Source organism: Delphinus delphis, chromosome 13 (assembly GCF_949987515.2).
Source record: "Delphinus delphis chromosome 13, mDelDel1.2, whole genome shotgun sequence".
NCBI lineage: Eukaryota > Metazoa > Chordata > Mammalia > Artiodactyla > Delphinidae > Delphinus > Delphinus delphis.
In genome coordinates, this window is record NC_082695.1 from 28,702,102 (window position 1) to 28,730,072 (window position 27,971).

The following is a 27,971-nucleotide window of genomic DNA, read 5'->3' on the forward strand; positions in this document are numbered from 1 at the left end:
CCCGCTCCGGCCTCCGCCACCCGCTGCAGAAGCCCCCGGCGCCGGATCGGGGAGTCCACACCGGATGGGCCGGCCGTGCGGGGTCGGGCGCCCGGCGAGTGGGCTTCCTAAGGCCTGCTGAGCGGCGGCCGGGAGAGCGGAGAGGGGCGGCCGGGAGTGGAGAACGCGCCCTCGGGGCGCACAGCGCGGCGGCTCTCGCAGAGACGATGCCCGGGCGGCTGGGAGCCGCCGGCCGCAGGTCTTAGGCGGGCATGGGCTTGGCAGCCCAGTCCTAGCGACCCTCTGCTCCGACTCGCCGGACGGACGCGATGGCCTCGGAAGTGGTGTGCGGGCTCATCTTCAGGCTGCTGCTCCCCGTCTGCCTGGCAGTAGGTGAGTGTTTTCCGCTCTCCGAGATTCCAGGGTGAGGGGGCGGGCTTCGGAGCAAACCCGGGTCACTGGCTCGAGTGCCCGGAACCCGGTTCGGAGAACCCGCGCCGCAGTCCCGGTGCCACAGCAGGGCACTGGCACTTTCCGCGTCGGAGCGCACGAGCGGGGTCTCCACGAGCGGGGTCCCTCTCAACGGTCCAGCTGCAGAGTCCGGGCGACCGGGCCCGGCCTGTGCTGGAGACTGTTGAATGTAGTTACACGTGGAATTTTTTTGTGGAGTACTGACTCGTGCACAAAGGATGCGAATCTGGCTGGAAGGCAGTTGTAGACCCCCTTCCCAGGATCGTACAAGAGTCCCCCTCCGCCTGTCCCTAGACGCAGGGCGCACGGTGAACCAGACAGTTCCTAGGCCACCTCTCCCCTATCCAATATCCCAGCCATTGTGACGGAAGAAGGGAAGGACTCAGGTCGTTCTAAAAAGAATAGGAGGGCGCCAGGAAGCAGTGCCCCGAAGTTGCTTACTTTCTTTTTCTCTCAAAAAAGCCGCTACAACAAAAGTGCTGGTCGCGGAGGCTGCAGACACCAAAACCCATCCCCCACTCCGGCGCCGTCCAGACAGATCTGTCGCCGGTTAGAGAGTCGCACTGGGACTCCGAGACTTAAGGGAGGGCCAGAAGGGAGCCTCGCCAACTCCCAGGCAAGGATCTCACTATTTCTACGCGGTTGGCAGGGCGTGAAAAGCCACTGGGTGTCAGGGCCAAAGACACGGGCCCGGCGGTGGGCTTGGAGTGAGAGTTGCCAAGTTTCTCCTCTAGTAGACCGCGTCTGCTACACTGAACCCCACTCCTAAGGTGACTGTGGGCGCCTAGCTCTCCCCTGTCCCCATCAGAGCTAGAAAAGAGAACACTTCTTACCAAGTAGCAATTGCATTTATAAAGAGAGCCTGACCTGTGCAGAAAAAGCTACCGTTTTCCATTTTGCCAGAGGTGGAGGAATCAAGATCACACCTGTGCTAACTGTTTTCTTTGAGCAGGTAATCGAAAGGGGGCCCTGGAGGGGTTCCTGAGGGTTGATCCCAGCTCCCGGGGGGGATTTTGTAGTCGAGTATTAACACGCAAGACACCTCCGCGGAAAACCGAGAAGGCTTGCGGAGTGGAAACAGCTGGAGGCGAGAGGCCTGATCCTCGGGCAGGAGGAGGGACCAGCACGGATGCCAGCCTCGGCCTCTTTGCCACTTGAATTTCAGGGCAGGACCGTTTTGCAGGGATCTTTGTCCTTGATCATCGCTCCTCTAGGTGAGGAGCGCAGCTCCCACGAAGCTGCTGAGGGCCACTCTCCCCGCCAGTTTGCTTGAGTTTGAAAAGAAAAAAGCCTTTGGGAAAGCGATCTGGGGAAATAGCGCGGCTGCTTCACAGGTCGCGTCCTGTCTGGGGGCCCGCTGACGCTGTGCCTGGCTCATTCCCTATTTGCCGAGTGGACGCTGGAGCCAGGGTTAACCAGGGGCTTTCGGTGTGGGGTCGACTCGCGGTTGTCAGTGAGGTGGGGAGTGGCTCCCCCGTCTCGGCGGGGTGGCAGCTCCCGGGGACTGTCGGAAGAGTCAGGCGGATGGTTTCCTGCGGCGCACACCTAGCGGAGCGAAAGGACAGCAGGGATTACCAGCTGATGGCCAGGGACCTCGTGCTGAGTTTGGCGCTCGCAGGACCCAGCTCGCTTGCCCCGATGGTCCGCGGCCGCCGGAGTGGGGGCCGTCTCATTCCGACTCATCATGGGGGTCTACACCGTAAAGTCCTTCTGCAGGATTGTTGAGCTCTGCCCTCCCGAGGGCCGGGGCGCGGCACACTCCCAGGGGCTCCGGGAGGAGCGGCGACCGCGGTCGCGTGGTGGGATCCCGCCACCGCCCGGCCCCTTTGCCCCTCCCCCTGGCCTCCTCCCCGCACCCCCGGGCCCCGCGATGTGGTCACCGCCCGAGGAGCGCTGGGTCCCAGCCAGGCTCGCCCGGGGGCGGGATGCGCACGTGCGCCCAGTGGGCCCCCCCACCCCCCGACCTTCCCGGCGGGAGGGCGGCGTCCGGGGACAGAGGAGGGCCGCGTCGCCCGCCGCCCTGCACCGCCTTCCCTTCCAGCTCGTTCCTCTGGATTCCCCCCGCCTTCCGGGTTCAGGGAGGCTAACCTGTGTGTGTGTGAGTGTGTGTGGAAGGGTGCGCGCGGGGTGGGCCGTATCATGTTAGCTCCTGTGGCTCCCCACTCCCCGGAGGAGGAAGGGGAAGGGCTTGGACCTCGGACCTAGCCCCCTGCCTGGATGAGAGCAGAGCTCCTGGCAGGACCAGAGCTCTGACCCCCGACTGACCCCTCACTGGTCGGTGAGGAAAGACAACCCACTTCCGAGGGCTAACTCGCCTTCTAATCTTCGTACTTGACTTGCAGGACGAAAGGCGGCTGGGTGGGTGTCGCCTGATTCGGGCATGCAATTCTCTTCTATAGGAAGTGGATGTTTTCAAGGTTATTGGAGGGTTTTCAGGTCCGCCTGCTCCCAAGGTGCTACTAAATCAAATATTCAGGTTTCCCTAATATCCTGGGCATGGAAGAGTGCAGTGATCCGCTTGCCATTAGAATCGATTTTTACGTTTTAGCCGTCTATTTTTATATCTGGCTAAGGCAGCCTTCAAAGCCAAGCATTTGCAGAAGCTCATGCATTTCTCTTTAAAACCACTCCTCCAACATCATTTCAATGGACTGTTGAAATGTTTCTGCACATGGATGCCCTAGTCTCTTCACCTAAGGATGGATGCTAAAAATTAACTGCCATTCTGTTTAATTCGATGTTTGAGTTCTTTCTTTTTCTGTAAAAGAAATTTACAGAGAAATGATAAGTGAAATCAGGCCTCTTTTACACAGGTTAGGTGGCTGTTAAGTGTTTAAAGCAGAACAAAACTGTAGTATAATATATAATATGATGTCATATATCACATGATATGATATATATGATATGATATAATATGTTGTTTATCATCCAAAGTGGACATCCAGTGGCAGGTTTTCCTATATCAATAGAGACTGAAAATTTTAAAGATCTCCAAAATTGTCTATGAGTACTTGGGTAGCCACCCTGATTTTTTTTTTCTTTAAACCTTACATGAAAGAGAACCTAGACAAAACCTTCCATAATATTATGCAATCTTTAATAATTATAATAGTATCTGGTCACTGTTGAGCACTTCAGAAATATGTTTACATTTATTTTCTTTTGGCTTGACTCTACTGTCCCACCCAACTTTAAGCATATGGTTTGAGTCCATTCCTGGGTTGGGAACCAGTTGGCATATTTTTATTCACACGCTGCTGACCGTTCATTTCATCTTGCCTGCTGTTGCTTGGAGTCTCCTAATGTCTTTCCTGGAAGAGCTGACTTAATGTTATTTTGCGGGGAGGAGAGGGGAGCCTGGCTTGGACAGAACAGATTGGTCCAGGAGGGGAAGAGTCACAAGGCATCGCGAGTTTATGCTTCCCCTAAATGAGGTGACCAGAGCCGAACGGGAGACTGTGTAGATTATGAAAAGAATCAGCCAACCAGCTAGTGCTCTGAGGGCAAGTCACACTTGGATAATATTGCAAATCCACCAAGAATCTCTAAAATTCCCTTTAGAGATAGCTGGATTAAAATGAGCAAAACTTTGGAGTCACTTTTGGAATATGTACGAGTAAGGCTATATCTAAACGTAATCTCCTCTCTATTGTGTAATGTATTTACCCCTGTAACGCGTGTCATTTTGTAGTAACACTTACACGTACTCCAAGAATGACCAATGAGCAGGGCCTAGAGTCTCCCCGGCCTCTGCTGTAGCTGTCAGAGATAGGCAGTCTCAGCTGCGGAAGGATGCATTGGCAGCGTTAATAGCATTTTCTTTTCCATCACACCTTCTCAGCCTTGGACAGGTGTATACTATTTATCACTTTCAGAAAGGACAAGAGTGCTAGGGAAAAGGACTGGGAATTTATAGCTTAAATCTAAAATAAACTATTTCGTAAACAGACAGGCAAGATCATTTTGTCACTTGGGCAGTAAAAGCTGGAGCCCTGTGTCCACCTCATAGTTTGTCACTGGGTCTGTCCCCCCACAGGCCATGTGTGCCTGCTCATCATTTGGGGAGGAGGGTGCAGTGACTGGGCAATTTAAGAGACCTCCATTCACATCCTGGCTCTGATGGCAGAGTTGGTTTGGCTCGTTTGCTTCTCTTCCTGCACGTTGGAGATATTAATACCTCCTTCCTGCACACCTTGGGTAATGCCTGACACGCAGCAGGTACTCTTAAAGGGAGGGATTATGACTGCTTTTGTGAGTATAGTGGCAGGAAGGCTTGAGGAAAGTCTGTGTAGAAGTTAACAGACTAGCAGGTGGTGACATGAGTCGTAAGGAGCCTGAGTTGAGTAGATGGGATTCGTATGAAAGCAGTTTAGTACTGAAATCTAGAGCTGAATTATGCGATTGAAAGTTGGTTTGTGTGTGGCAGGAGGATTTTTAATGATCAGGATTTTTCTCGACATTTTATTCAATATTCTATGTATCTGCATTGCATTCTAATTAAATAATAGATTCTCCCTAGAACTATACTGACAATGTTTACTTTTGTCTTCCTGACGCTATGCCATCATTTTCATAGTTTTTAATATGATCTTATTTTTCAATTTCTCTGTGTTTATTACATGGATATTTCCCTTTCAGATCCTATGCTACTAATTGTTAATTGTTTATAACGTTGCATAGTTACAGTATAATATTATAATTTTTTCCATAAATGTCCAGGAGAACTTAGAATAATGTAAGTGTAGCTGCATATTTAAGAGCGCTTGATTGAAGAATCATATGATGATACGATGTATAGAATATAAAACAGTAAATTTTGTAAGATTTGTAGATTTACACAGTAGTTTTGAGGACATGCCGTCAGATCAACAAAATAAAGCCAATATCTGATTGAATGGAGGCTAAACACAAGGTTGAATTGGAAAACACTGAAACAATATTTGGCTGTAAGAGATAAACCTAGAGGAAGCTTATCGCATTCACCAGCCCCTCACTTGGCCTCTTAGACCCATTAGGACATGGCAGGATCAAGAAAATGAGGAGACCCCACGCTAAATATCTGTTCAGAGAGCACATCAGACACAGTTTGTAGCAATTTCATAATTTTTGAACTGTCCAATAACTAGCCAATAGGAATTCAAGAGTGATAACATACAAATTTGCATTTTTCCTATTTATTGATAGATTAAAAAAACTATACATACTATCAATTTAAAAATGTTTTTCCAGGCTCCTGCAGAGCATACAATTTTGGTTTGCTGCTTTTCATCATATGGAATGGTGATGTCTCCTGATTCATAACCTGCTATGTTTGAATTCTTCTTTTCAGCTTTACTGGTAAACACACGTTAGCATTAAACTAGGATATTATGGGGGAATATTTCAACTTTTTTCTATGTGAATTTCAAACTTTCCACACATTTCATAACAAAGAATGGACTGGGTGTATCCGTGTGGTTAGTTCTGTGACAATTTCACCTGTCACCAGGGGGGTGAAGGTTTTGCTGAGACTTTCAGTGCTGTCTTAGGGAGTTATTTTCTCTATGACCCAAACTCAGAGGATTCTCCCCTGGGCACTTTTTCCCTCTCTGAACTGCCCCCCCCCACCGCCACCACCCCCGCCCCCTAAACTTGACTCCATCAATGTCAGGCATCCTGTCCTCGCCCTGAGCCACCTCCCGTGTGCTCAGAGCAAGCTTTCCTTCCACTCCTGAACCTGCACATTTCTGATGAGACGGTTAGTACCACTGCCCGCAGGTTGGTACCACTGCCCGCAGGTTGGTACCACTGTCCAGATCACGCCCCGTGTTCATAGATGTCCCCTAGGTTTGTCTTTGCTCTTTCGCCTTGGCTGGCAGAAGTGTTGCCTGGGTTCACATCCTGTGTGTCCTACAGTCTTGGAGGGGCCTCAAGCTTCCGTCTTGGACTCTTGGCCTCTGTCCATCCTACCCGTCCGCTGAGCCATGTGCCTTCCCCAGCTTGAAGCCCCTTCCAGAATCTACTCTGCGGTGAGGAGAACGTGGCCCTTTTCTTCTGCCCATCACATCCCAGCCTCCCCGCAGCAAATCTGGGGGAGCCATGTGGCCACGCCCACCTCCACCACGGGGCGTAGCCTCGGCCAGGCAAATGTGCAATCCTGGCCTGGGAGTGAGGAAATTCTTTTCTTTGGGTGACAGATGGCCCTTTCAGCCCGTTCTAAGCAAAGACGAGTCCTCTTTTCAGTATATGTTCTCAGGGTAATGAGGCTGAGATGAGACGAACTTTATTTCCCTCACGTGGCAGTCGGGTTGCAGTGCGCATGCTCACTGCGTTCTGGGAGGTGGTCCAACGGGGCCGTCAGAGCTCTGCTGTCCCGCCGGAGTTGCATCCATCCCTGTGGCTCAAGTTCGCCGTTCCCACGTCCACGTCCAGCTGGAGGATGGACGGAGGATACACAGAGGGAGCCCCTTCCTCACCATCCCAGGACACAACCTGGAGGTCACATGACTCACTCCTACTCACATCCCATTAGCCTGACTTGGATAATGTCATTTACCTACCTGACTGCAAGGGAGGCTGGGAATGTCATCTTCATTTCAGCTGGTCATGGGCTTCTGCTGCAGTGATGAGAATAGAGAAGGAATATTCGTGTACAAATCTCCGTCTGTGCCTCCTGTAGGTGAGGGTGACTTATGTGCCTTGCAGACACCTCTGATTTTTCTACCCTGCCATCCGCCCTTGGCTTCTAGACCCAGGACCAGACTCAAGTCCCAGCAGCTCCCGAATGTGAGGTGCAGAATGTGAGTCTGGAGGAGGTGCACTACCCTCCAGAGAGCTGCCGGAGTTTCCCGATTTATACCGACATCTGAGGACTGTGTAGGAATGGGTGCTGGGGGTGTGGGATAATGTGGAAGAAGCATGAAGCTGGCTCTGGTCGAGCTTATTGTTGTGGAGCCACCAAGCAGCGCTTGTGGATTCTGGACGTGAGGAAAGCCGCAGGCTCAGCTCACCACAGAGCAGCCCACCCTGAGGAGGGACCCCTGTGCTGCCAGCTATGCCTTCTTCTCACTTTTCCCACCACATTTCCTTGAGCCACAGGTCTCTTCATCTAAAGTGTAAATATCTGTGGAAAAATAAGAGAACAATTTCTCATCCTTGTGCTTGTATAAGTTGGTTCAAATGGCTTGCTTCCCTACTATTGCTTAGTTGGCGCAGGATGGGCAACCTAGCTGAATGGGGGGAGCAGTGTGGGATGGTGGATATAGAGAAGGTCTAGATGCCAGGGGTATCTTAAGAGGCCAGACTACCACTGGGTGTTTAGGGGTTTACTAAGAAGAATTCTGCTATGAAAAGTAACACATCTTTCCTAGGGCTAGCTCCTTACACAGGAAACAGAACACAAACATTCTTTCTCTTCCTCCTCCTTTTGTTTGTAGTGTATGGTTTCTGACATCCAAGGGGAAATATGCCTCAGCTCTAAAGCCTGGTTGTTTAGATCCCCATCTTGGCCTGTCATACTAGCTGTGTGATGTTGATCAAGGTGCTTAACCTCTCTGTTCTTCAGTGGTTTCACTTGTAAAACGAGTTGTTAGTAATGGTACCTAGCTCAGAGGGCTGCTGATGGTGCTTGGAAAACCCTTGGTGCAGTGCCTAGCCTGTGGTAAATACTTAATAAAACTTAGGTCTCCTTATGAGTTGAAAACTCAGAATTTAGGCATTATTATTAGTCTGAGGTGAGTCTGAGGACCTGTTCCTTTGGGGCAAGGTAGTTTCCACGGGCAGATAATTTGCAGTTGCAATAACTTCCAAGGAAGCTTCAGAACAAGACCTGATTTGAAGACAGTCTGTGTCCCCGCCCCCCTCCAACCCCCTAGTCGGACAGGCAGGGAGGCCTCTGTGCCACTGCTCGTTGTTACCTTTGAAACCATGGGACGTCTGCTCATCTTTAATTCTCCTTCCTAGGCAGGCTGAATGGCTTCCTCTGTGTTCACCCGGCACTTTGCTTCATATAATCATGGACTTTTAAATTTTTTTATTGAAGTATAGTTGATTTACAATATTGTGCCAATCTCTGCTGTACAGCAGAGTGACTCAGTTTTACACATATATACATTCTTTTTTTAAATATTCTTTTCCATTATGGTTTATCCCAGGAGATTGGATATAGTTCCTCGTGCTATACAGTAGGACCTTGTTGTTTATCCATCCTAAATGTAATAGTTGCATCTGCCAACCCCAAATTCCCAGTCCATTCCTCTCCCTCCCCCTCCCCCTTGGCAACCACAAGTCTGATCTCTGTGTCTGAACCACAGAGTTTTGTACTAAGTTATGTGATCCCACTCTTCCTTTCCACATGCCTGCAAGTTCAGGGACCCCATGTGATCCTTTGTCACATCCCCAGCACTAAACTTACTGCATAACACACAGTAGGTAGTAAATAGATATTTTTAGGGTTTTTTAAAACTGTAAAAATTGTATCCCATCATTACCGTTCAGCTGTCCAGGCAGGGCTGTGACCCACAGTGAACACCGAAGAAATATTGCCAACTGATTGATTAATGAAATCAAGGGCTAAATTTTTTCCCTTGAATATTTCAGAAGTCTGAAAAAAGAGTTAAGTCTAGCATCTTATGGCTATGGGTTTTTACATCTTTGAAAATAAAATTCATGACGGTCTAATTTGAATGTTCTGCAACTTTCCTAAATGTGAATTTTCTCAGTAGGACAATTAATACCTTTTACTTGATTTGCAGTGAATAGGGGAAGAAAAACCTGCTTGACAGTGGTAAAGCTTGCCCGGAGCATCATCGTTGAAATGCATATGATTTTTTAAAATGTTTTTAGCTCTCCTTGAACCACACAAATCGATCTGTTTTCTGTTGCGGTTCAATTCCCGGAGTCAGCAGTTTTGGCCACAGGTGCAGAAAAGGAGGAGGGATGGAGGACCGTAGCAACTGAGAAGCTGGAGCAGAGCGCCATGGAAACGGGTTATAGATCCACACAGACCCGAGTCCTTCCTCCTCCTGCTGTCCTGGGACTGTGCCCGCCTGCTGGCAGGTGCTGCTCTGGCATCTTGGCGAGAACACGCCCCCTGCTTGGGGATCCAGGCAGCACGTATTTTCGGAGGCACCCTGGTCTGAAGGTCTAAAGACCAAGTCTCCATCCTGTTAATAGCGAGCTATGGGACTTTGCCAATTCATGGAAACGCTCTGTTCCTCAATTACACTATCTAGAAAATGAGGTGTTAGAGGCTAAGGAATATTTTCCTGATCCTCCAGTAATATTTCTGCACATACTTTCCTTCAGTATTAGAAGGGATGACTAGAAAGCAGTACTTTTTAGCCAACACACCAGAATTCTTTCATCTAAATTGTTCTGGTTTCTTAATAACCATCAGACTTAACGTATTTCACACTCGATCTTTAAGAATCGTTAGGAATTGCTAAGGAAAATAATCTTCTATCATGTTAGGTATTCGATGGAGCATTTTTTAGAACAGTTGGTTATGAAGGAGACACACTCAAGCTGAGGTTTTGCAATCCTCACTTTTTGGTGGTTTTCCCTCACTTGCTGCCAGCACGGTATCACATAGAGCACACACCCTCTGTGATGGCAACAGCGAGAACTCCAAACTGTGTGGTCAAGTGTGCTGTAGAATCGGCTGTGTGTGGCTTTGCAGAAATAAAAGAATTTTACCACCTGCAGTTTATGATCAGACATGTCTATAAAGAAAATCAAACCACATGGAGTTACCAACCGAAGTGAAATGAAATTGTCAGGGCGTAGAACTGTATAGACAAGATTTGAATCAGAGAAAGATATTTTGAGTAAAATACTGAATTTTATCACAAAGCATAACGTTTCAGTGACCTCACAGACCTTCTGAGATCTTAGCTGGGCAGTTCTGTTACCCAGAAAAGGAAATGGGAGGTGGCACAAAAATCTCAGGTGTGTGTAGGACAGGTGAGAGTCACAGGTGCTTCTTGCCCTTCAGAGCCTCCCCCTTCCTATTCCTTCTCCTCCTTCCCTCCTCCTCCTACTTGACTCTTGGCCTTGGGGCCTGAACTCAGAGTGGCAGGTGAGCAGTGAAGCATCCTCAGGTAGAGCCAGACCCCCCAACCCTGTTCCCGACAGAGCAGCTGCAGCTCAGGCCTGGGCCGGACCATTTTCAGTCCAGGAAGAGAAGATGAAAGGTCAGATGACGAGGCTGGGGGGAGAGGGATTGCCATAAAATGGGGTTTATTTCTGGAGAGCCAGCATTTTCCAGAAGCCTCCGGCTCCCTAAAACTTCTCATTAACAACCACAAACCCCTTCAGCAGTAATTTTCGAAGCGTCATCACTTTTGCTGTTGCATCACTTTGGAGTCACAGTGCATCTCTGACCCGCGGTGGCAGGGTTGGCCTGACAACCCTCACCTCCTGCACTGGGCTCAGCTTATAATCACTCTGGGTTATTTTCAAACCCAAAAAACACCGTCAACAATTTCCCACCATCGAGGTTATTAAAAGGGATGTGGCAGCGGCCCCAAACGCATTTCTTAAATTGGGTACCTAAGTACTTTGAGCAGTTATCTTTAGAATAAGGGTATATCTTCCCAAAGTTACTACCTCTAAGGGAACAAATCTCAGATGTTATCTTATCCTTGGGACAGTGATCGGTTACCTATTCCAATATGTCTAGACTCAGGTTTACCTGTTACATCTAGTCCTGGAGAGTGTATTTTAAATGTACTGCTGATCTTCCAAAGAGGGAAAAGATGCTAGTCAAACAAACTCTGTTTAGAATAACTTGGCAACATAATCATATTTTATACATTTGAATATGTATATAATGCATCTTCTTTAAAAAAAGGTATTTGAAGTGTGGTTTTAATGGTCCATTGGTGACTGTGTTTCTTCCCATCACTCTTTAAAATATTCATCTGATCTTGGCCGACTTTTCTTGCCCCTACCCTGTTATCCATTTCCCAGACTCACTAGAACTCGCAGTGATCCAGGTCTGTCCACGTGCCCAGGCCTTTCTGTCTGAAGGCAGCACTGGCTCTGGTTTACCCCAGTGTCAGAGGAAGCTCATATCTGGTTTTCTGTGGATTTGTGTCTTGTGATCACTTCTGACGTGCTTGCTTTCTAGGTTTCTTTATTGACTGTTGCCCAAGAGGAGCTTGACAATGTTTAAAAGTCTTATCTTGAAGTTCTCTGAACATCAACATTTACATTTTCCCACCTGTGAATTCCTGGTTCAGCTATCGGCACTTTGTCCATCTCAATTTTCAATAAAAACATAAGATATTCTTTTGTTACCTAATTTCTTCTTTCTACTTAAAAATTAAGCAACACGGGAGGCAAACATAAGAGAGAGATTTTCAGGTTATCTGTGCGGTCTGCAGCTTGGAGCTGTCTGGTCACTAGTTTTCATTCTCCCACCCTCACTAGATCCCTCTGTACCCACTGCGGGTGGTGTGAGGGCCTCAGCCCCTTGGGTTCTTGTTTCCAGGGTGACAACAAGCTACTAGGTGTTCATTCAGGGTCCTTGTGGTTTATTCACTCATTCTCAGTGTGTACTTCACTGTGGTTGCTTCGTAAACACACCCACCATTTAGCATCACTGTTCTTGTGTCTTCTTGGTATTTGTTCCACGATGAACATATGTTTGCTTCCTTTTCAACGTTTCTCTCTAGAGGGCATCACAGGTACCCATCTGACAAGTGGCTACGTAAATAGAAAGAGTGGCTGTCTCTCGCCAGGTGGAGGTTCAAACTTCATAGACTCTCAGATGTGAGGTACCCCAGACATAGCTCAGCACCCCGCCCCCCACTATTACCCAACCAAACCTGGGTCTGCTTGCCCCACATGCAGCAAAGCTGATCTGCTGACACGGTTGTGGTGAAGGAAAGTGTAGTGTTTATTGCAGGTGCCGAGCAAGGAGAACGGGCAGCTCGGGCCTAAAAGATCCGAAATCCCCCCTCCCCCACATGGCTTTCAGGGAAGGGAGTTTAAAAGCAACGTTAAGGGTGAGGGTCACAGGGTGTGTGATCAGCTCGTGGACCTTCTTCTGATTGGTTGATTGTGAGGTTAACGGGGTGATGTTTTGGGAATCTCAACCTTCTGGTTCCAACCAGTCTGGGGTCTGCATGCTTGTGGTCAGTGTGTAGTCACCATCCTCCACCTGGTGGGGGTCTTAGTTTCTACAGAACATCTTAAAGATATGCATCAGGTTATAACAACCTATATCCCTTCAGGAGGAGCTAAGATAATAAGGTGACTTTATTCTCCTGATCATGAACTACTCGAGCCTGCTCTTTGGAACTTGGGAAACACCAAACAAGAAGTAGGGGACGTTGAGGGGCTGGTACCCAGGAAGAACCCTGCAGCGTTCTGTTTCAGTTTCAGTCCCCCCTTTTCTTTGATTCTCCTCAATCCTTAGGGGAACAGGGATGGGACATAAAGGGAATGAGGTTTTGGACAGATTCATCACACAGTCGTCAGGGGACTCTGTTTTAGGGGGACTCGTTTTCACTCCCCCTCATCTTCCCTCAGTAATAACCAAGTCCTCTCCTCCTCTCCTTCCTCCAGCTTCCAGAACTTTTCCAGGGACATGGGCTTCTAGTCATAGGGCCGGGTCCAGCCTTTGCTGACCTCACTTGTCACTGGTGATGAAGACAAATTTAGGGAATTTCCTGGTGGTCCAGTGGTTAGTACTCGGCGCTTTCACTGCCGACGACTCGGGTTCAATCCCTGTTCGGGAAATTAAGATCCTGCAAGCTGTGAGGTGTGGCCAAAAAGAGACAAGTTTCAAGGTGGGTGGCTTCCCTGAGCCTCCATTTCCCCATCTGAAAAATGGCAGAACTCACATCTATCTCAAAACGACAGAAAGAAGTAAATGAAATGATGTCAGCCGGGCCCCTGGCTGCACCTGGCTGACAAATTGAGGGCCAACCCACTGCCCTGCCGCTTTTCCTTTCTCTCCCACGTGTCTGGGCCTCTCCCCACCGCCTGCCCTCTGAGCACTGTGTGCTGACATTGTCTTGGCTGCTCTGACTCAGAGCCTTGAGGATTGGAATGCCTCCCGGGGTACCTGGTGTGAACTGGGCAAAAACCTGTTACCAAAAGGAGGGTGATTCTGAAGGCGGGGATTCAGTGACTGATGAGGATAAAATACACCAGTTCTGTTTCCAGCCAGGGTGCTAAAGTACGTTTTCTGAGGGCTCGTGGTGTTTTAAATTCAGTTATAATTCTTTAAAGTGATCTCTTAGTAAAATACACAAAGTGTAGGAAGGAGGGTGGATTCGTCTTCAACAGCGGTCTGTGTGGACAAAGGTTACTGAGCAGTGAACTGTCTCAGGTTTGCTCTGTGGTGATATAGGTGGTAAACTTATTTTCATTCTTATTAGATATCAGAGCTGTATGGCGAACTCTGTATTTCTTGGTTGATTTTTTTTTCTTATTGTTATTTCAGACACAGAACTTAATGATCATAAAATGTCTTATATTTTAAGTTGTGGAAATCTTAACTTTCCTACCGAATTGTGATTCTTGCAATATTTGAATTCTGTGAACATTTTCCCAGTTTGAGATTTAATTGATAACAACCAGATAATTTCATAAGAAACGAGGTGGAGTTGAATGATCTCCTTTGCCCTTAGGATGTGGTTCAAGTTGAGTATGTTAGGTGTCAAACTCGGCTCCAAAGTGCAGGTTTTGAGGATTCTTTGAGGATGGCTTACTTAGTTGGATAGATATAATAATTATGGTTTCTTGATTTGAACATTTTTTAAGAATGAAGTAAGGATGAATGATTTTCTGCTAGTTGTTAAGTGAGCCAAGTAGTGAGAATTCAAAAGTGGTACAAGAGACTATCCTATTTTGTGCAATGAAAAAAAAATTCCAAAACATGATACAAATGTGAGTCTCTGTGCTTATCTGTAATATAAAATTTAATAATTTTGTAATAAGTGGAAAGACATTAAGCAGAGTAAATAAATACTTTTCAGTGTTTAATTAATTATTTAATCTGATGTTCTGAGGATATTCAAAATTCCTTGAGGGTGTTGAGAAAATTTTCATGTAATAATGCCAAAATTCCTGCTCAGAAGAGCGTTTTCAATTATGTGTCATGTAAATTTCTAGTACCTTGGGCAGTGGGCTGTGCTATTTTAGCCCGACTCCTGACACAGTTAGAATGAGTTTATGATCATGAGTTATATGAAGTTCTGATTTAATTGCCCCGAGGTTTGAAGCTACCTTTGCAGTTCCACTAGTGTCTTATACAACATATTATGATTTCCACGGCAGAACTTGCAGGCATATTACAAATGTAGGATCCTACTAATTTCTAGGAAGGGATGTTAAGGGGTCATAAGCATCAGAGATCTCCTGTGATGTAGCAAAATCAGTGGAAAACTTCCCAAGGGCAGAGTTTCTTCTGAATTTGTTTATTAACATTGGTATATGTGATGGCTATCTACCTGATGTTGGCCAGTTTCCCAACGTGGGAAAGTCACGAGCAAATAAACGAAGTAGAGCTTTGGATGTTTTGTCAGTGTGGAAAACAGCGATTTGTTAATTTAGACCTGATGCCTTCATTATAGTAAGTGATTGACACAACCAGGAAACTCAGAACACCCTTGCAGAAATCATCCATGTCTATCTCGTCATGGCCGTTTCTCTGGATGGTTCCACGGGGAGTCAGCCAAGGCAGTCACCATGTAAAGGCTGCTGAGCATCTGCTTTGGAGCTGACCTCGTCTGATCCCAGCTGTGCAGCCTGGATTCTGGGTGACGCTGAGGTGCCCTCTGCACCCCATTTCTCCCCTACGCAAAACGCGGTGATTAGAGGACCCATCTAATTGGCCTGCTAAGAGGATTACAATATGCCTGGCATATTTTAAACCTAAATATGTAAAATATCTAGAATTTATATCTTTTCTGTGAAAAACTTGAAGTACCTGAACTATGGAAAATTCTCCAGAATAGTTGATTGATTTATTCAATTTTTAATAAAATGTAATAAATGACTGCTTTGTGCCCCTGGCTGGGCTGGTGACCCAGGATGCAGAAGCAGCAAGTAGGACCCCTGGTTCCCCATCCCAGGCACCCTGCACTCTCTGCTCCTTGTACTTGCAGCTCCCCAAAGTACGTGTTGAATCTTATTTTTTGGAGGAAAATGCTTCCCATGCCTCTGGACAGTCCCTTCCCCACATGCCGGCCACACCGATCGCTTTAACACTTAGATCAGATGTCACTCCTCCGCTTAAAACCTCCAGCACTTTCTTGCTTAGAAAACAAACGCTAAATCCCTAATGCAGCCAGTGGAGCTGTGGCCCCTGCATCTCTGACTGCACTGGGATTATTTTATTTCTCGATGCAGCTGTTTTTGCTATCAGGCCTTTGCCCTGGCTGTTTGCTCCAAGGCACAGCCTTCCCCCAGGGTCCAGCCTAAATGTCACCTGTCAGGTGGCACCTAGACACCCCCCTCCCCCCACTCACTGCCACGTCACACCTCCTCATGGTCTCCCCGGTACTTGGCGCTGGCTGGTTCCTTTCACGGCAGTGAGTTTGCCTCTCACCCCCTCAGTTCCCTGCCCCCCGCACCCCGATGCTCCGACTTCAGCATCTCCAGCGGGGCCCTGCCTGTGGCCAGCACACGAGTTCAGTTCATTACGGTAACGCGTACACAACAATGGAAACGGCGTCACACACTCATCCACTCCATCTATTTCTGTCTCAGTTTCCTTACCTGTAAAGTGGAGGGAGGGAGTACCTCCCTCATAGGGTGATTGGAGAATTTTTTTTAAAATTAATGTATTTAAAGTGCTGCTAACATAGTATTTGACACATAGTAAGCGTTTAATAAATAGAATTGTGATGACGTGGATCTCTCATTGGTTCATTCAACAGTCATTGATTGGTCAACCAATACGGCTAGATTCTGGGAAGACAAAACATGAATGAGGCATGGTACCCGCCCTTGGGAACCTCCTTGAACTCTAGGTAGCCCAGATTCGCTGTCTTATGAGGATGACCCACGGAAACATGCTAACTGTGCCCATCAGGTTGTGTACGTTGAGTGATGGGGGAGGGGACCAAGAAACTGACCCCAATGTAGGAAGGTTAGTCCCCAGTGTGTGGACGCGGCTCCTGATAGGCCCCGAGGACACTGAGATGAATCCCTGCCAGCTGGGAGCCCACGGTCTGCTGCAGGCCAGTGAGATGAGCCTGGGGTGTGTTCAAGGCCGAGGAGAACGAGGTTGCAGGGATCAGCCTGGCTCATAACAGCCCACCCCTTACCACCAAGTCCCACTTTCAGAAAATGATGTAATAAAACTGTGACTGAAGAACACTTTTGTTGACACTTCTGGGAATGTTTACCTTAAAGCAATGGGTCAAGGACTTGAGCCAAAGAGACAGATGTCGAGCGTGGAGGTTGAGGGTGGGTGACCTGCTGGAGGCTGCTGTGGGCTTGGATGGAGACGGGGCCTCCAGCCTCTCCTGAGGGCCTCAGGGCAGGGCGGCCACAGATCCTGGGTGAGTACAGATGGAAAGCTGGCGTATTGAGGGAATAACTGGAGTCACACATCCTTTGATTTGGGGTGAGGACAGCACCCCATGGGTAAGACCAGATGCACTTCCTGTCGGCTGCATCTTCCCTCTGAAATTGTGTCGTTGCCCTGGAGGTTGAAGCAGCAGCAGATGTGACTTGCTCTGTTCATATCGCTCTTGGCTTATCTTATCTTAGACGAGGCTGGCCGCTTTGTCCAGTCAAGTCGATGAAAAGCCAGTGCTGGCAAAGACATCTAAACACTTCAGAAAATCTGCTCAGAGAAAGGACCCAAAGTTGCTGCCAGCCGGAGCTGGAAGGCTGTCCTCTCCGGAGCTGGCGTCTCTTTTTCTGGCCTAGCGCTTAATCCCAGCGTTGAAGTTTCTTTCTTTCTTTCCTTGTGGTTACAAGAGGACTTTGTAGAAGGCTCTTTCCTGAAGGGTGGTTCTGTATGTAGGATGGAGCATGTTATGGTTTCCTCAGACGTCGGGAGGAAATGATGCAGCCCCTTAATGAGCTGTGCTGGCCTTTCAGCTTTAAACACGTGCCTTGTCAGCTAACAGAGCCATCACTGTCTATGTGATGGGAATGACTTATTTCCTTCCTCAAGTATCTTGAAGTAATGGGAGAAGTTGGATTTTAAAAGTATTGAAATATCAGATTCATCTTGCAAGCGCTGTGGTGATACTGATGCCTGATAACCATGTTTCTTATCTACAGACATGTCACATTTTATAAAACCATTTCATACACTTCTACACTGTAAGCCCAAGAAAGGCAGGGACTGTGGTTTCCTTTGTCACACAGTGTTCCACCCCCTGGAGCTCTGGGTGCCTGGCAGGTGGAAGACTCACTGTGTGTCTGTGTGGACGGGTCTGTAGGTGTGAATATGTGCATGGAAGCAGTCTTTCTCTCTTTTAATACTTGCAAGTGCTCTGTGAAATAGATATTACTACGTTGATGGTATATATATGTGTGTGTGTGTACACACACACACACACACACACACACACTGGAATACTACTCAGCCATAAAAAAATGAAATAATGGCATTTGCAGAAACATGGATGGACCTAGAGATTGTCATATTAAGTGAAGTAAGCCAGAGGGAGAAAGACAAATATTTAACATGATATCACTTATATGTGGAATCTAAAAAAAAAAAAGATACTAATGAACTTATTTCCAAAAGAGAAAGAGATTCACGGACATAGAAAACAAATTTATGGTTACTGAAGGGGAAAGGGGGAGGGATAAATTAGGAGGTTGGGATTAACATATACATACTACAATATATAAAATAGATAATCAACAAGGACCTACTATAGAGCACAGGGAACTATACTCAATATTTTGTAATAACCTATAAAGGAAGACAATCTGAAGAAGAGTATATCAATATATATAAATACATATCTATGTATAACTGAATCTCTGTGCTGTACACCTGAAACTAACATAATATTGTAAATGCACTATACTTCAATAAAAGAAGAATATTTTAAAAAGAATATGAAAAAGAATATATATATGTATAACTGAATCACTCTGCTGTACACCAGAAACTAACACACCATTGTAAATCAACTATACTCCAATAAAATAAATTTTAAAAAAAGAAATACATGTTACTACATTGAATTGACACTCGAGGAAATGGAAGGCGGAAATAGCTTTTGTGTGAGAAAATGACAACTCAGAAAAATTAAGTAACTTTTTTTGTGTGGTCCAGTGGAGGCCCTCTGTGAAGTGTTAAGTCTAGTCCACACAAAAGTGATTCTCAGTGAGTACTGACTCGCATAAATGCTCCCAGTCTGGAGTTTTCCTCCTATTTTCTCCATTTCTGCCAGAGCGATGACCTTTTTAAACTGGACACTGACCGAGTGTAGCCCAGTGCATAAATCGTAGCATTGTTTTTGGATTCAAGGGTGTCATTTATTCTGAGGGGGTGGGTGAAAGGGTGGCTTCCCTGCTGGATTTTCCCGACTCTGCCAACAGGAAGGACTGTGCTGTCACGCCCCTGAGGGTCTCATCCCGGGGACCTGCCCCGAGTCAGTCTTCTGCTGACGCCCTGGTGCTCATCCTGGCTGCGGTCGAGAGGGGCTGGTGGAGAGAGGTCCTTGAATCAAGGAGCGAGGTGGAGCTTCCTTGATTCCCCGTCTGCTCTGGAACCCTTGTCCTTAGCTGCTAAGGTGTGAGGCGTCCAGCATTCTGCCCGTTTCTTCATGGGACATCTGTGCACCAAGGTGTGTCCTGCAGGTGTTTTCAGTGAGCATTTTTGGATTGTTTTTTTCTATTGCACAGAATTCTAGAATGTTATATTCTGTTGCTGTTCTGTTTCTAGGGCCTGACCCCATAAATGATAACTTGAGTCTCACAGAAAATGCAGAGAGGAACTAGGGAGAGAATTCATTAATTCCTTGTCTTCATTTATGCTGGGTCCTCAGGTGGCAGCCTTCATGATCCTCCAGGAATAGAAAGTTGCCGAGTGATCTGGTCCCACGTGTAGGCGAGTGTTGGGGTCTTTCACATGATCCCCTGCAGTCACCCGGAAATGTCCCCATCCGTTTATGCCACAGATACGTGGTGGAGATGCCCACTGTCTGCCAGGCACAGTGCTTGTTTCCTGTGCTTACCTGCGATGATGTGTTTATCTTTACAGTAAAGGAGGTTGCAGGTCTCTGCCTTGTGTAGAGGTGAACCTAAATCAGTTTACGTTCTGCAAAATGAAGGGATTCATTCCTCGGCATTCAGTAGTCAGGCTTTAAGCTGATAAGAAGGGGTCTCTACTAATTCACCTCATTTAGTGAAATTTTACTTATCTAGAAATCAAAAAGCTAGAGGCAGAGTTTTCTCTCCTGGAATTAGCAAGTCTTCATCTCATTGGAAAGTGTTCATGATGGAAGCACCTCTCTCTCCTGCTCTAAGTTAGTTAGCATTTATTAGATGGGAAAACCAAGTGTCTCAGTGAAAGACTGATACTGTGTGTGCTTGCTTTTAAAAAAACCCCACACATTTTATATATATTGATCAACTTTAATTCTCAGGAAATTAAATGATTAAGACTTATCTTGTTTGTTTTAAAACTCCAGTATCTAAAGATTTTACAAAAATAAACCACCAGTTTGTTAGAATGAGCCTTCTGGCTGCTCTTGGATGAAAAAAATTTTATCCAAGGGTCTTGTGGACAAATCTTGCTGAATTCAGGGACAAGCTCTTTGCGGCTTTTCCCTCCTCATTTATGTCACTGATGAGTTTCACCTCATTATTTTTATTAATAGAAAAATCTACTTGTGAATAATTAGTTTGAAAAATTTATTTCAGAACTTGGGTTTGTTTTCTATGCAGTACTGCTCCTAATTCCCATGATGTTTGTTCTAAGATCAAAGGGGCAGCCCTATGAGATGGGAGGTGTGTGTGAATCGTTGTTCTTGGGCTGGAATTTAGAGGAAGGAAAATTATAATTTTAGTTTTTCAGATAAAATTTGTGAAATAAAATTCTCAGTGGTGGCATTCATTTCCATTTCATACGGGCTGTAGGAGGCTACCAAACGATTCTTGGCTAATTAAGTCGCGACTTTTAGAAGGTAAATCTTGATAATATCTGTCCAGGGCGCTGGAAAAGTTACAAAAACCTTAAGTGAGACTGAAAGAAGTCTTCTCATTTGATGCATGATTTTATAGTGAAGTTGTACATTCAATTCACATTATACTTGAGATGGGTGATTGAAGAGAATGAGAATTTATCTACAGATCTATGAGATGACACCCATGTTTTGGTCGCGGGAATCTACAAAAATGTCCTCTCATTGCTGGATCTAAGGCTGTAATGGAGATGGTGTTTACTGCTTCACCACATTTGGTATCAGAGAAGACTTTGACCTTTCAGTCTGTAAAATCTTTTGGAATGCAAAGGAAAGACCATCCAAGAGAAGTCTGAGAAAGTTTGGGGAAGCAGGAACAGTCACTGAGGAACCCGAATTCCTCAGACGTGTGAGAATGAAACCATCCTCCATCAGCTTTACTGATTCAGGGAAAAAGTAGAGTTGACGTGATGTTTTGCTGAATTTTGTGTGCTTAATATAACTTTATATTTCTTCATAAAGGTGATTTGTTAATTAAATGATTTAATTTGCAAGTATTTGTCATTTTAAAAATATGCAGGTAAATCATGAACAGAAAAGATATATTCTCTCTCTGACCACAGGTCCCCAAGCTATAGATGCCATAGAAATAGGAACATGGCCTTGCAGAGGTAGGTGCTTGATTCACGTTTCCGTGAGTGTCTTCAGAGCCCTGCCGTAGATGATAATGATACAGCATTAGATTTAGGTTTGATTTGGACATCTAGAATTTACGTAAGGTGCTGATAGTTCTTTGAAGCTTTCTTTTTTAAAAAAATTTATTCTTTTTAAGGTTTGGAGGCACAGGCTGCTTGGCAGTCTTTTAAATCGTTGGTGGGGGGAATCAGCTATTTATTTTCCTACCTGGTGATTCTCTCTGCCCTCCTTCCCCCCCCCACTCCCCGCCCCTTCCCCAGCCCAGAGCATCTAGCCTAGTAGGTGCTCAATAAAACGTTTTGTTTTCTTTCTGCTGATTTCCCAGGAGGGAATCATTTGGCATTTCTGGCACTTTCCTGGGTGGGGCAAGCGTTTGTCCTGTTTAAATGGTGAGGGGCCTGGCTTCCCTCAGGATGTGGAGCATGCAGGGAAGAACGTTTAGCTAACAGTGTAAAGCAACAAAACATGTCTTTTCGAGGAGAACCCGTTTTGTGGTAAATATTTTTCATTAAGAGGATGCACTGAACCTGCACTTGGGTTGTGGAGGTGTGGTCTCGTTGGTGCTTTCTAAAAGATGTGAAGTTTAAAAGAGGCTGGGTTATTTAGTAACCAGGTGTGACTTGGTGTAATTCTGGCTCCGTGGTTGACCATGGATGGGTCTGGACTGCTGACCGTCATGACCCCGATGATGGGGAGATTTAGTGCCCTGTGCACTTCTGACTGGTTCTGTTGGATGTAGTCTGATTATCCTGATTCCAAATTAGAATATGGAGCAAACCTGACCTCCAGACTTACATTTTGATTACCAAAACCACCCCAATTCTATGAAGTATCAACTGGTTAGTAATTTCAGGTCGTGGTTGATTTTTCATTGCATTCAGTTTCATACAATTGTTTATTTACTGTTGGAAACTCTGAGATTTTAGTATCTTTTAAGTTATAGAAAGGAAGGTTGTTTTGAAACAGTCACCTGCTACGTTTACTCCCCCGGCTTGATCTGGAGCCGGCAGGACAAGAGGCGGTGTTCAGTGTGTCTGGCATGGAGAGCTGGGTTCAGCTACACTCAGGTGGTCCAGATGCTGCATTGATGTTCGAGAACCAAGTTCTTATCTTCTGCCTATTCTGCAACTCTGCTACCTTCATATTTCATTGTTAATATAACCCACAGAGGCCAAATTAGCTTTTAGCAGAGAAAGTTGCAAACACAGTTCTTTCAAAACATAATTAGGCAAAGAGAGTCATCAGTTGATGATTTTTTAATTGAGCCGTAACAACTTGGTTTTATTTGTAATCACATGCTAATGTTTGTTCTATTGCTTCCCCCCTACCCCATCCACCCAAAGAGCTATTCTTTTCATCTTTTTAGTGTTGTTATAAATCACTCTCCTGGCTTCCTCCTCACTCCCAGTTAACAGGCTGTACAAGGCAAACTGCAGTTATGTAACTATGTGACATGATACAAGTTTCCCTAGGGATAGATTTATATGGTTCATTTGTGGTCAAGGTGAAGAGTTAAAAATCCTCCTGTAGATCACTGTGTTTCTTGCCCTGGGTCTCACTCTGCCTGCAATGATATCTATTGATGAGATACTTACTTGAACTGCAGATTCTTCCAACAGAGTTGGATGCTGAAGTCTCTTCTTGATCTGATGGGTGAGTGGTTTTTATTTGACTAATTCTTTTTCTTTTGACTAATTCTTTGTGTTCAAGACTCACTGTGAAACAATGTACCGAGCCTGAATTTGTATCAGTGATTCATCCTTAAGGAACCATCTTACAATAAAATGAGGGAATGTAAGGCATCTGTCATACCTCTCATTCTGATTCTTGATGGTATTTTTTTTTCTTTTTACATTATTTCTGTTATGCAACATTCTGGTGTTGTTTGGCATTTGAATGAGATCCAAAGGTTAGGTGCAATCGATCGCATCTTACTATTTTGTCTGATGTTCTAATGCTGTTTGGGAGAGTTTGTTCTCATCTCAGTCCAACTGGAGATGAATGATGCTACCAAATCTTGGGATTCTTGCTCTGGCATCTCAATCAATTGTACAGTGAAATAAAAAGGGAACAGGTGTGGAAGAGGACAAGCCTTGGACAGTACCTGCACCCCAGAACCCTAGAGAGGTGGGTTGGACAGTAGTTAAGATCGTGAACTGGGGACCAGAGCATTTGGGTTCATGTCTGGCTGGGCGACGTGGGTACACCTTGCCTCAGATGTGCCCGTTTGCAGTGATGACAGTGCCTGGAGAAATAATTTATACAAGTAGAACGAGCAGACGATGGACTCGCAGAGGTAAAAGGAAATGTCAGTTCTGTGAAATGTGTCAAGAAGTTTATGGGGATTGAAGGAAATATAAAAATTGTTACATGTGTGCTGACAACATAAACTTTTAGCCATCCAGCTGGGAAATAAACAGAAAGCTTAGTATTCTGGGTCAAAGGAGGAGGAGCTGAGATGCTGCTCTTGGGAAGGTCTTTGAATGCAGGCTCTGTATCCCTTGGCGTTGGGGCAGCGGTGTTGAGCACGGATTGCCTGTGGAATTCAGTCTTTTGAAAGCAGAGGCACTGACTTCATGTTCCTCTTGGACCTGGTGATGCTCCTTCTCATGAATACTGACACCTGAAGAAGAAGCCCATTGATCCCACAAACCCTTCCCACCCTTTTTGAAAGGTTAGTTGGGTCTTTCAAGTAGATGCCATGTTTTGATCTCATAGACAAATATCCAAAGGGAAATTTTCTTTCTGTCTCAACTAGAAATACTTAAATTCTTAGACCTTGGAGGCAATTTTAAGACTTAGTGACGTAGGTGATGAGTAAAATGTAGGGAAAGCATTGTAAACAAAACTTGTATTGTTGGAGGATTCCCAAAGATTAAAATGTGCGCTCACCAACCAGGCAGACAAATCCTTTGCGTTGGCTCTTTACAGATCACCCTGTGGACTGGAATAATAATTTGTGGTGCCCTTAGATGGTAACGTGCTCAATACAATCATTAACTCATCTAACTTCAACCAGGTTGAGTCTTTAGGTCAACTTAGCTGATCAGCACCTGTTTCCTCTTGAATTCTCTTGAATTCTGAAGATGTTCACATTTGAAGACCTCCTTGGCTTTTGACCAGAACTCCTTTAACTTTAGGTATCATGTTTTCTTCCACACGGAAAATAATTTGTGATCCAGTACCACGGGGTTGGAAAAGAAGTTTGCAAATTTTATTCATGCACACCCAAGGAACAAGTCAATCAAGCATTACAGAGGTGCATTTTCATGCTTTCTGGAAACTGCCTTCTTGAAGTTTCTCTGTACATCCTCTACCAGCGTCTCTGAGGCTCAGAGGAACTTGGCCCTCATGGGAGCCCCACACTCTTGGAAGTTTCTAAAATTGGATACTAAATAGGACATGGAAGGCCACATTGAAGGCATTGCCATACTCTGGACACTAGTCATTTTTTCACTTTCATAATTCTTTTAAAATCTGTTATGATAAATGTTGGAAAATAGCAGTTATTACAGACAGCTGCTGTATTTTCTTTTTTTTTTTCGGTATGCGGGCCTCTCACTGTTGTGGCCTTTCCCGTTGTGGAGCACAGGCTCTGGACGCACAGGCCCAGCGGCCATGGCTCACAGGCCCAGCCACTCTGCGGCTTGTGGGATCTTCCCGGACCGGGGCACGAACCCGTGTCCCCTGCATCGGCAGGCAGACTCTCAACCACTGCGCCACCGGGGAAGCCCCCAGCTGCTGTATTTTTATAGGGTGCTTTCTTAAGCTTATTATGTTTATTATTCAGCTCTAAGCACAGTGAAAATACTTTTCCTTTCAACCAATCATGTTTCCTCCTAATATAGGTCTGAGAAGTTCATCCCAAACCAATGACAAAGTGAAAATGTCTATTGACAATGCACTCCTTAAAGTATTTTGGAGAGTCACCTGTGGTTTTCTTCATATTCATGTATTTTGTGCATAACTGTGATATAATATGTATGTAAATTTTGCATTCTCCTGTTAGTCTCCCATCATAATATTTCTATTTTGTCACTTAGTCTTCATAATTATTATTTGGATGTCTGTTTACTGTTATCATGAGTTAAATACCAAGCTTATTTAACATTTTCTTATTTTGGACATTTAGAATGTCTTTAACTATTTTTCACTTAGAACAGTGACAGAAAGCCTTTTTTTTTTTTTTTTTTTTTTTTTTTTTTTTTTGCAGTACGCGGGCCTCCCACTGCTGTGGCCTCTCCCGTTGCGGAGCACAGGCTCCGGACGTGCAGGCTCAGCGGCCATGGCTCACGGGCCCAGCTGCTCCGCGGCATGTGGGATCCTCCCGGACCGGGGCACGAACCCACGTCCCCTGCATCGGCAGGCGGACTCCCAACCACTGCGCCACCAGGGAAGCCCTTTTCTTTTTGACCTTAAAGGGGTTTAGGAAGTGCAGCGTGGGTAGAGATAAACATAAACAAGGATTCTCATTCTTCTGTGACATTTCCTTAACTTACTCTGTAGACTGATTTAAGCTTAGGAAGCACTTACAGAACTTAATTATCAATTACCAAGTGTGTAATAAGTGAACATACTTTAAAAAATTTCAAACATTTTAAACATGAGCATTTATTTCTGAGTTCCATGTCCTGAAAAGTGCTCATTCAACGGACCGTCAATCTTAAATAACCCCAAACTTCAAAGCCCTTAACTGTTATGTAGAAAACAATTGATGATTAACCTGGAGGACATTCTCTTTTGTGAGAGACAGAAGGATAAGAGGAAAAGAAGCTGTCTTGATAGTTATGAATTTTTATGTTTACCCGTATCGATAACTACATGTAGGTGATATCAAGACTCCTGACCTATTTAGCTCAAGGTCAAGCTAATTGCACCTCTGTTGTTGATTAAATAGCTAAGTCCAAGTTCTGACAGATTTAGAAATGGTCTGTGAGCTTCTTTGAGCTTCTAGCCTTATCTTACTCTTGGTGATAATTTGTGATAATCTGTGAACATTTTTTATGTTCAGTAGGGAACAGTACAGCCCCGTTGTTGGTGGTGGCCAACTTCCTTTTACAGCTAAGTGGGAAAAAAAATAACAACCCCGTTTTGATTGACATTGGACAAAAAACAGACAACCCTGAAGTGGAATGAACCTATTTTAACCAACTGAAGCTACCATGACGAATTGTAACAGGATTTTATTTTATTTCATACAATTATATATATATATATATATATATATACACATAAAATATATATGTATATACATGTACAATATATACATACAATATAAAAATATATATATGTATGTACATGTATGTGTATATATACATATACATACACACACTTCAGAATTTTGCTGAAGTATTCAGCTCAGAATTTTGCTGCTTCAGATATTTTAAAAAGCTCTTGGAGGGGCTTCCCTGGTGGCGCAGTGGTCGAGAGTCCGCCTGCCGATGCAGGGGACACGGGTTCGTGCCCCGGTCCGGGAAGATCCCACATGCCGCGGGGTGGCTGGGCCCGTGAGCCATGGCCGCTGAGCCTGCGCGTCCGGAGCCTGTGCTCCGCAATGGGAGAGGCCACAACAGTGAGAGGCCCGCGTACCGCAAAAAAAAAAAAAAAAAAAAAAAAAAAAAGCTCTTGGAGTTTCTTAACATTTATGAAGACAGCGGGTCTTGACTTTTGAAACAGCACCGTCAGCATCATCTCAGATTTGCTAGAAATGCAAATTCCAAGCCCCGCCTTGGACCCACAGGTCAGAACCTCTGAGGTAGACACCTGAGATTTGCCAGGTGCTCCAGGTGATTTGAGAACCATTGCACTAAGGTAAGCATGGCCAAAGTTTTCTTATGCCAATTGGGAACTTTTAAGATGAGAAAAATTCTTTTTTAAAAAATTGAGATATAATTGACATGTAACATTATGTGCGTTTCAGGTGTGCAACATGATGAGTTGATATTTGTATATATTTTGAAATGATTGCCACAGTAAGTCTAGTTAACATCCATCACCTCACTTAGTTGCACATTTTTTCAGGTGATGAGAACTTTTAAGATCCACTTTCTCAACAACTTTCAAATATGCAATACAGTATCAGTAACTATGGTCACCATGCTGTGCATTCCAGCCTCAGGACTTATTTTTGTTATAACTGGAAGTTTGCACCTTTTGACTCTCTTTGTCCATTTCACCCACCCCCAGCCCCGCCTCTGGGGACCACCAATCCATTCTCTGTGTTGCTTTTTTAAAAATAAATTTATTTATTTTATTTTTGGCTGTGTTGGGTCTTTGTTGCTGCACGTGGGCTTTCTCTAGTTGTGGCGAGCGGGGGCTATTCTTCGTTGCAGTGCGCAGGCTTCTCATTGTGGTGGCTTCTCTTGTTGCGGAGCACGGGCTCTAGGTGTGTGGGCTTCAGTAGTTGCAGCACACGGGCTCAGTAGTTGTGGCTCGTGGGCTCTAGAGCGCAGGCTCAGTAGTTGTGGCGCACGGCCTTAGTTGCTCTCCAGCATGTGGGATCTTCCTGGACCAAGGCTCGAACCCATGTACCCTGCATTGGCAGGTGGATTCTTAACCACTGCATCACCAGGGAAGCCCCATTCTCTGTATTGTTAGTTCCTTCTTGTTTTTGTTTTAACTTCCACATATACATGAGGCCATAAGGTATTTTTCTGAGAAAAATGCTTCTAAAGTCGTTAGTGTTTCACAATTTCATCAGGGTAAGAGCATTCAGAAACCGTTACT

General features: G+C 45.5%; 1 protein-coding gene across 3 annotated transcripts in view; it reads left to right on the top strand.

Moving 5' to 3' along the window:
* Positions 1-299: 299 nt before the first annotated feature.
* Positions 300-27,971, top strand: part of PIEZO2 (piezo type mechanosensitive ion channel component 2) — a 334,394-nt gene continuing 306,722 nt past the window's right edge. For all 3 annotated transcript variants that reach the window (XM_060028655.1, XM_060028656.1, XM_060028657.1), the window contains exon 1: positions 300-372. In XM_060028655.1, coding sequence (XP_059884638.1) covers positions 309-372 — 64 coding nt within the window. In that variant the 5' untranslated portion in view covers positions 300-308. The remainder of the gene's footprint in view (positions 373-27,971) is intronic.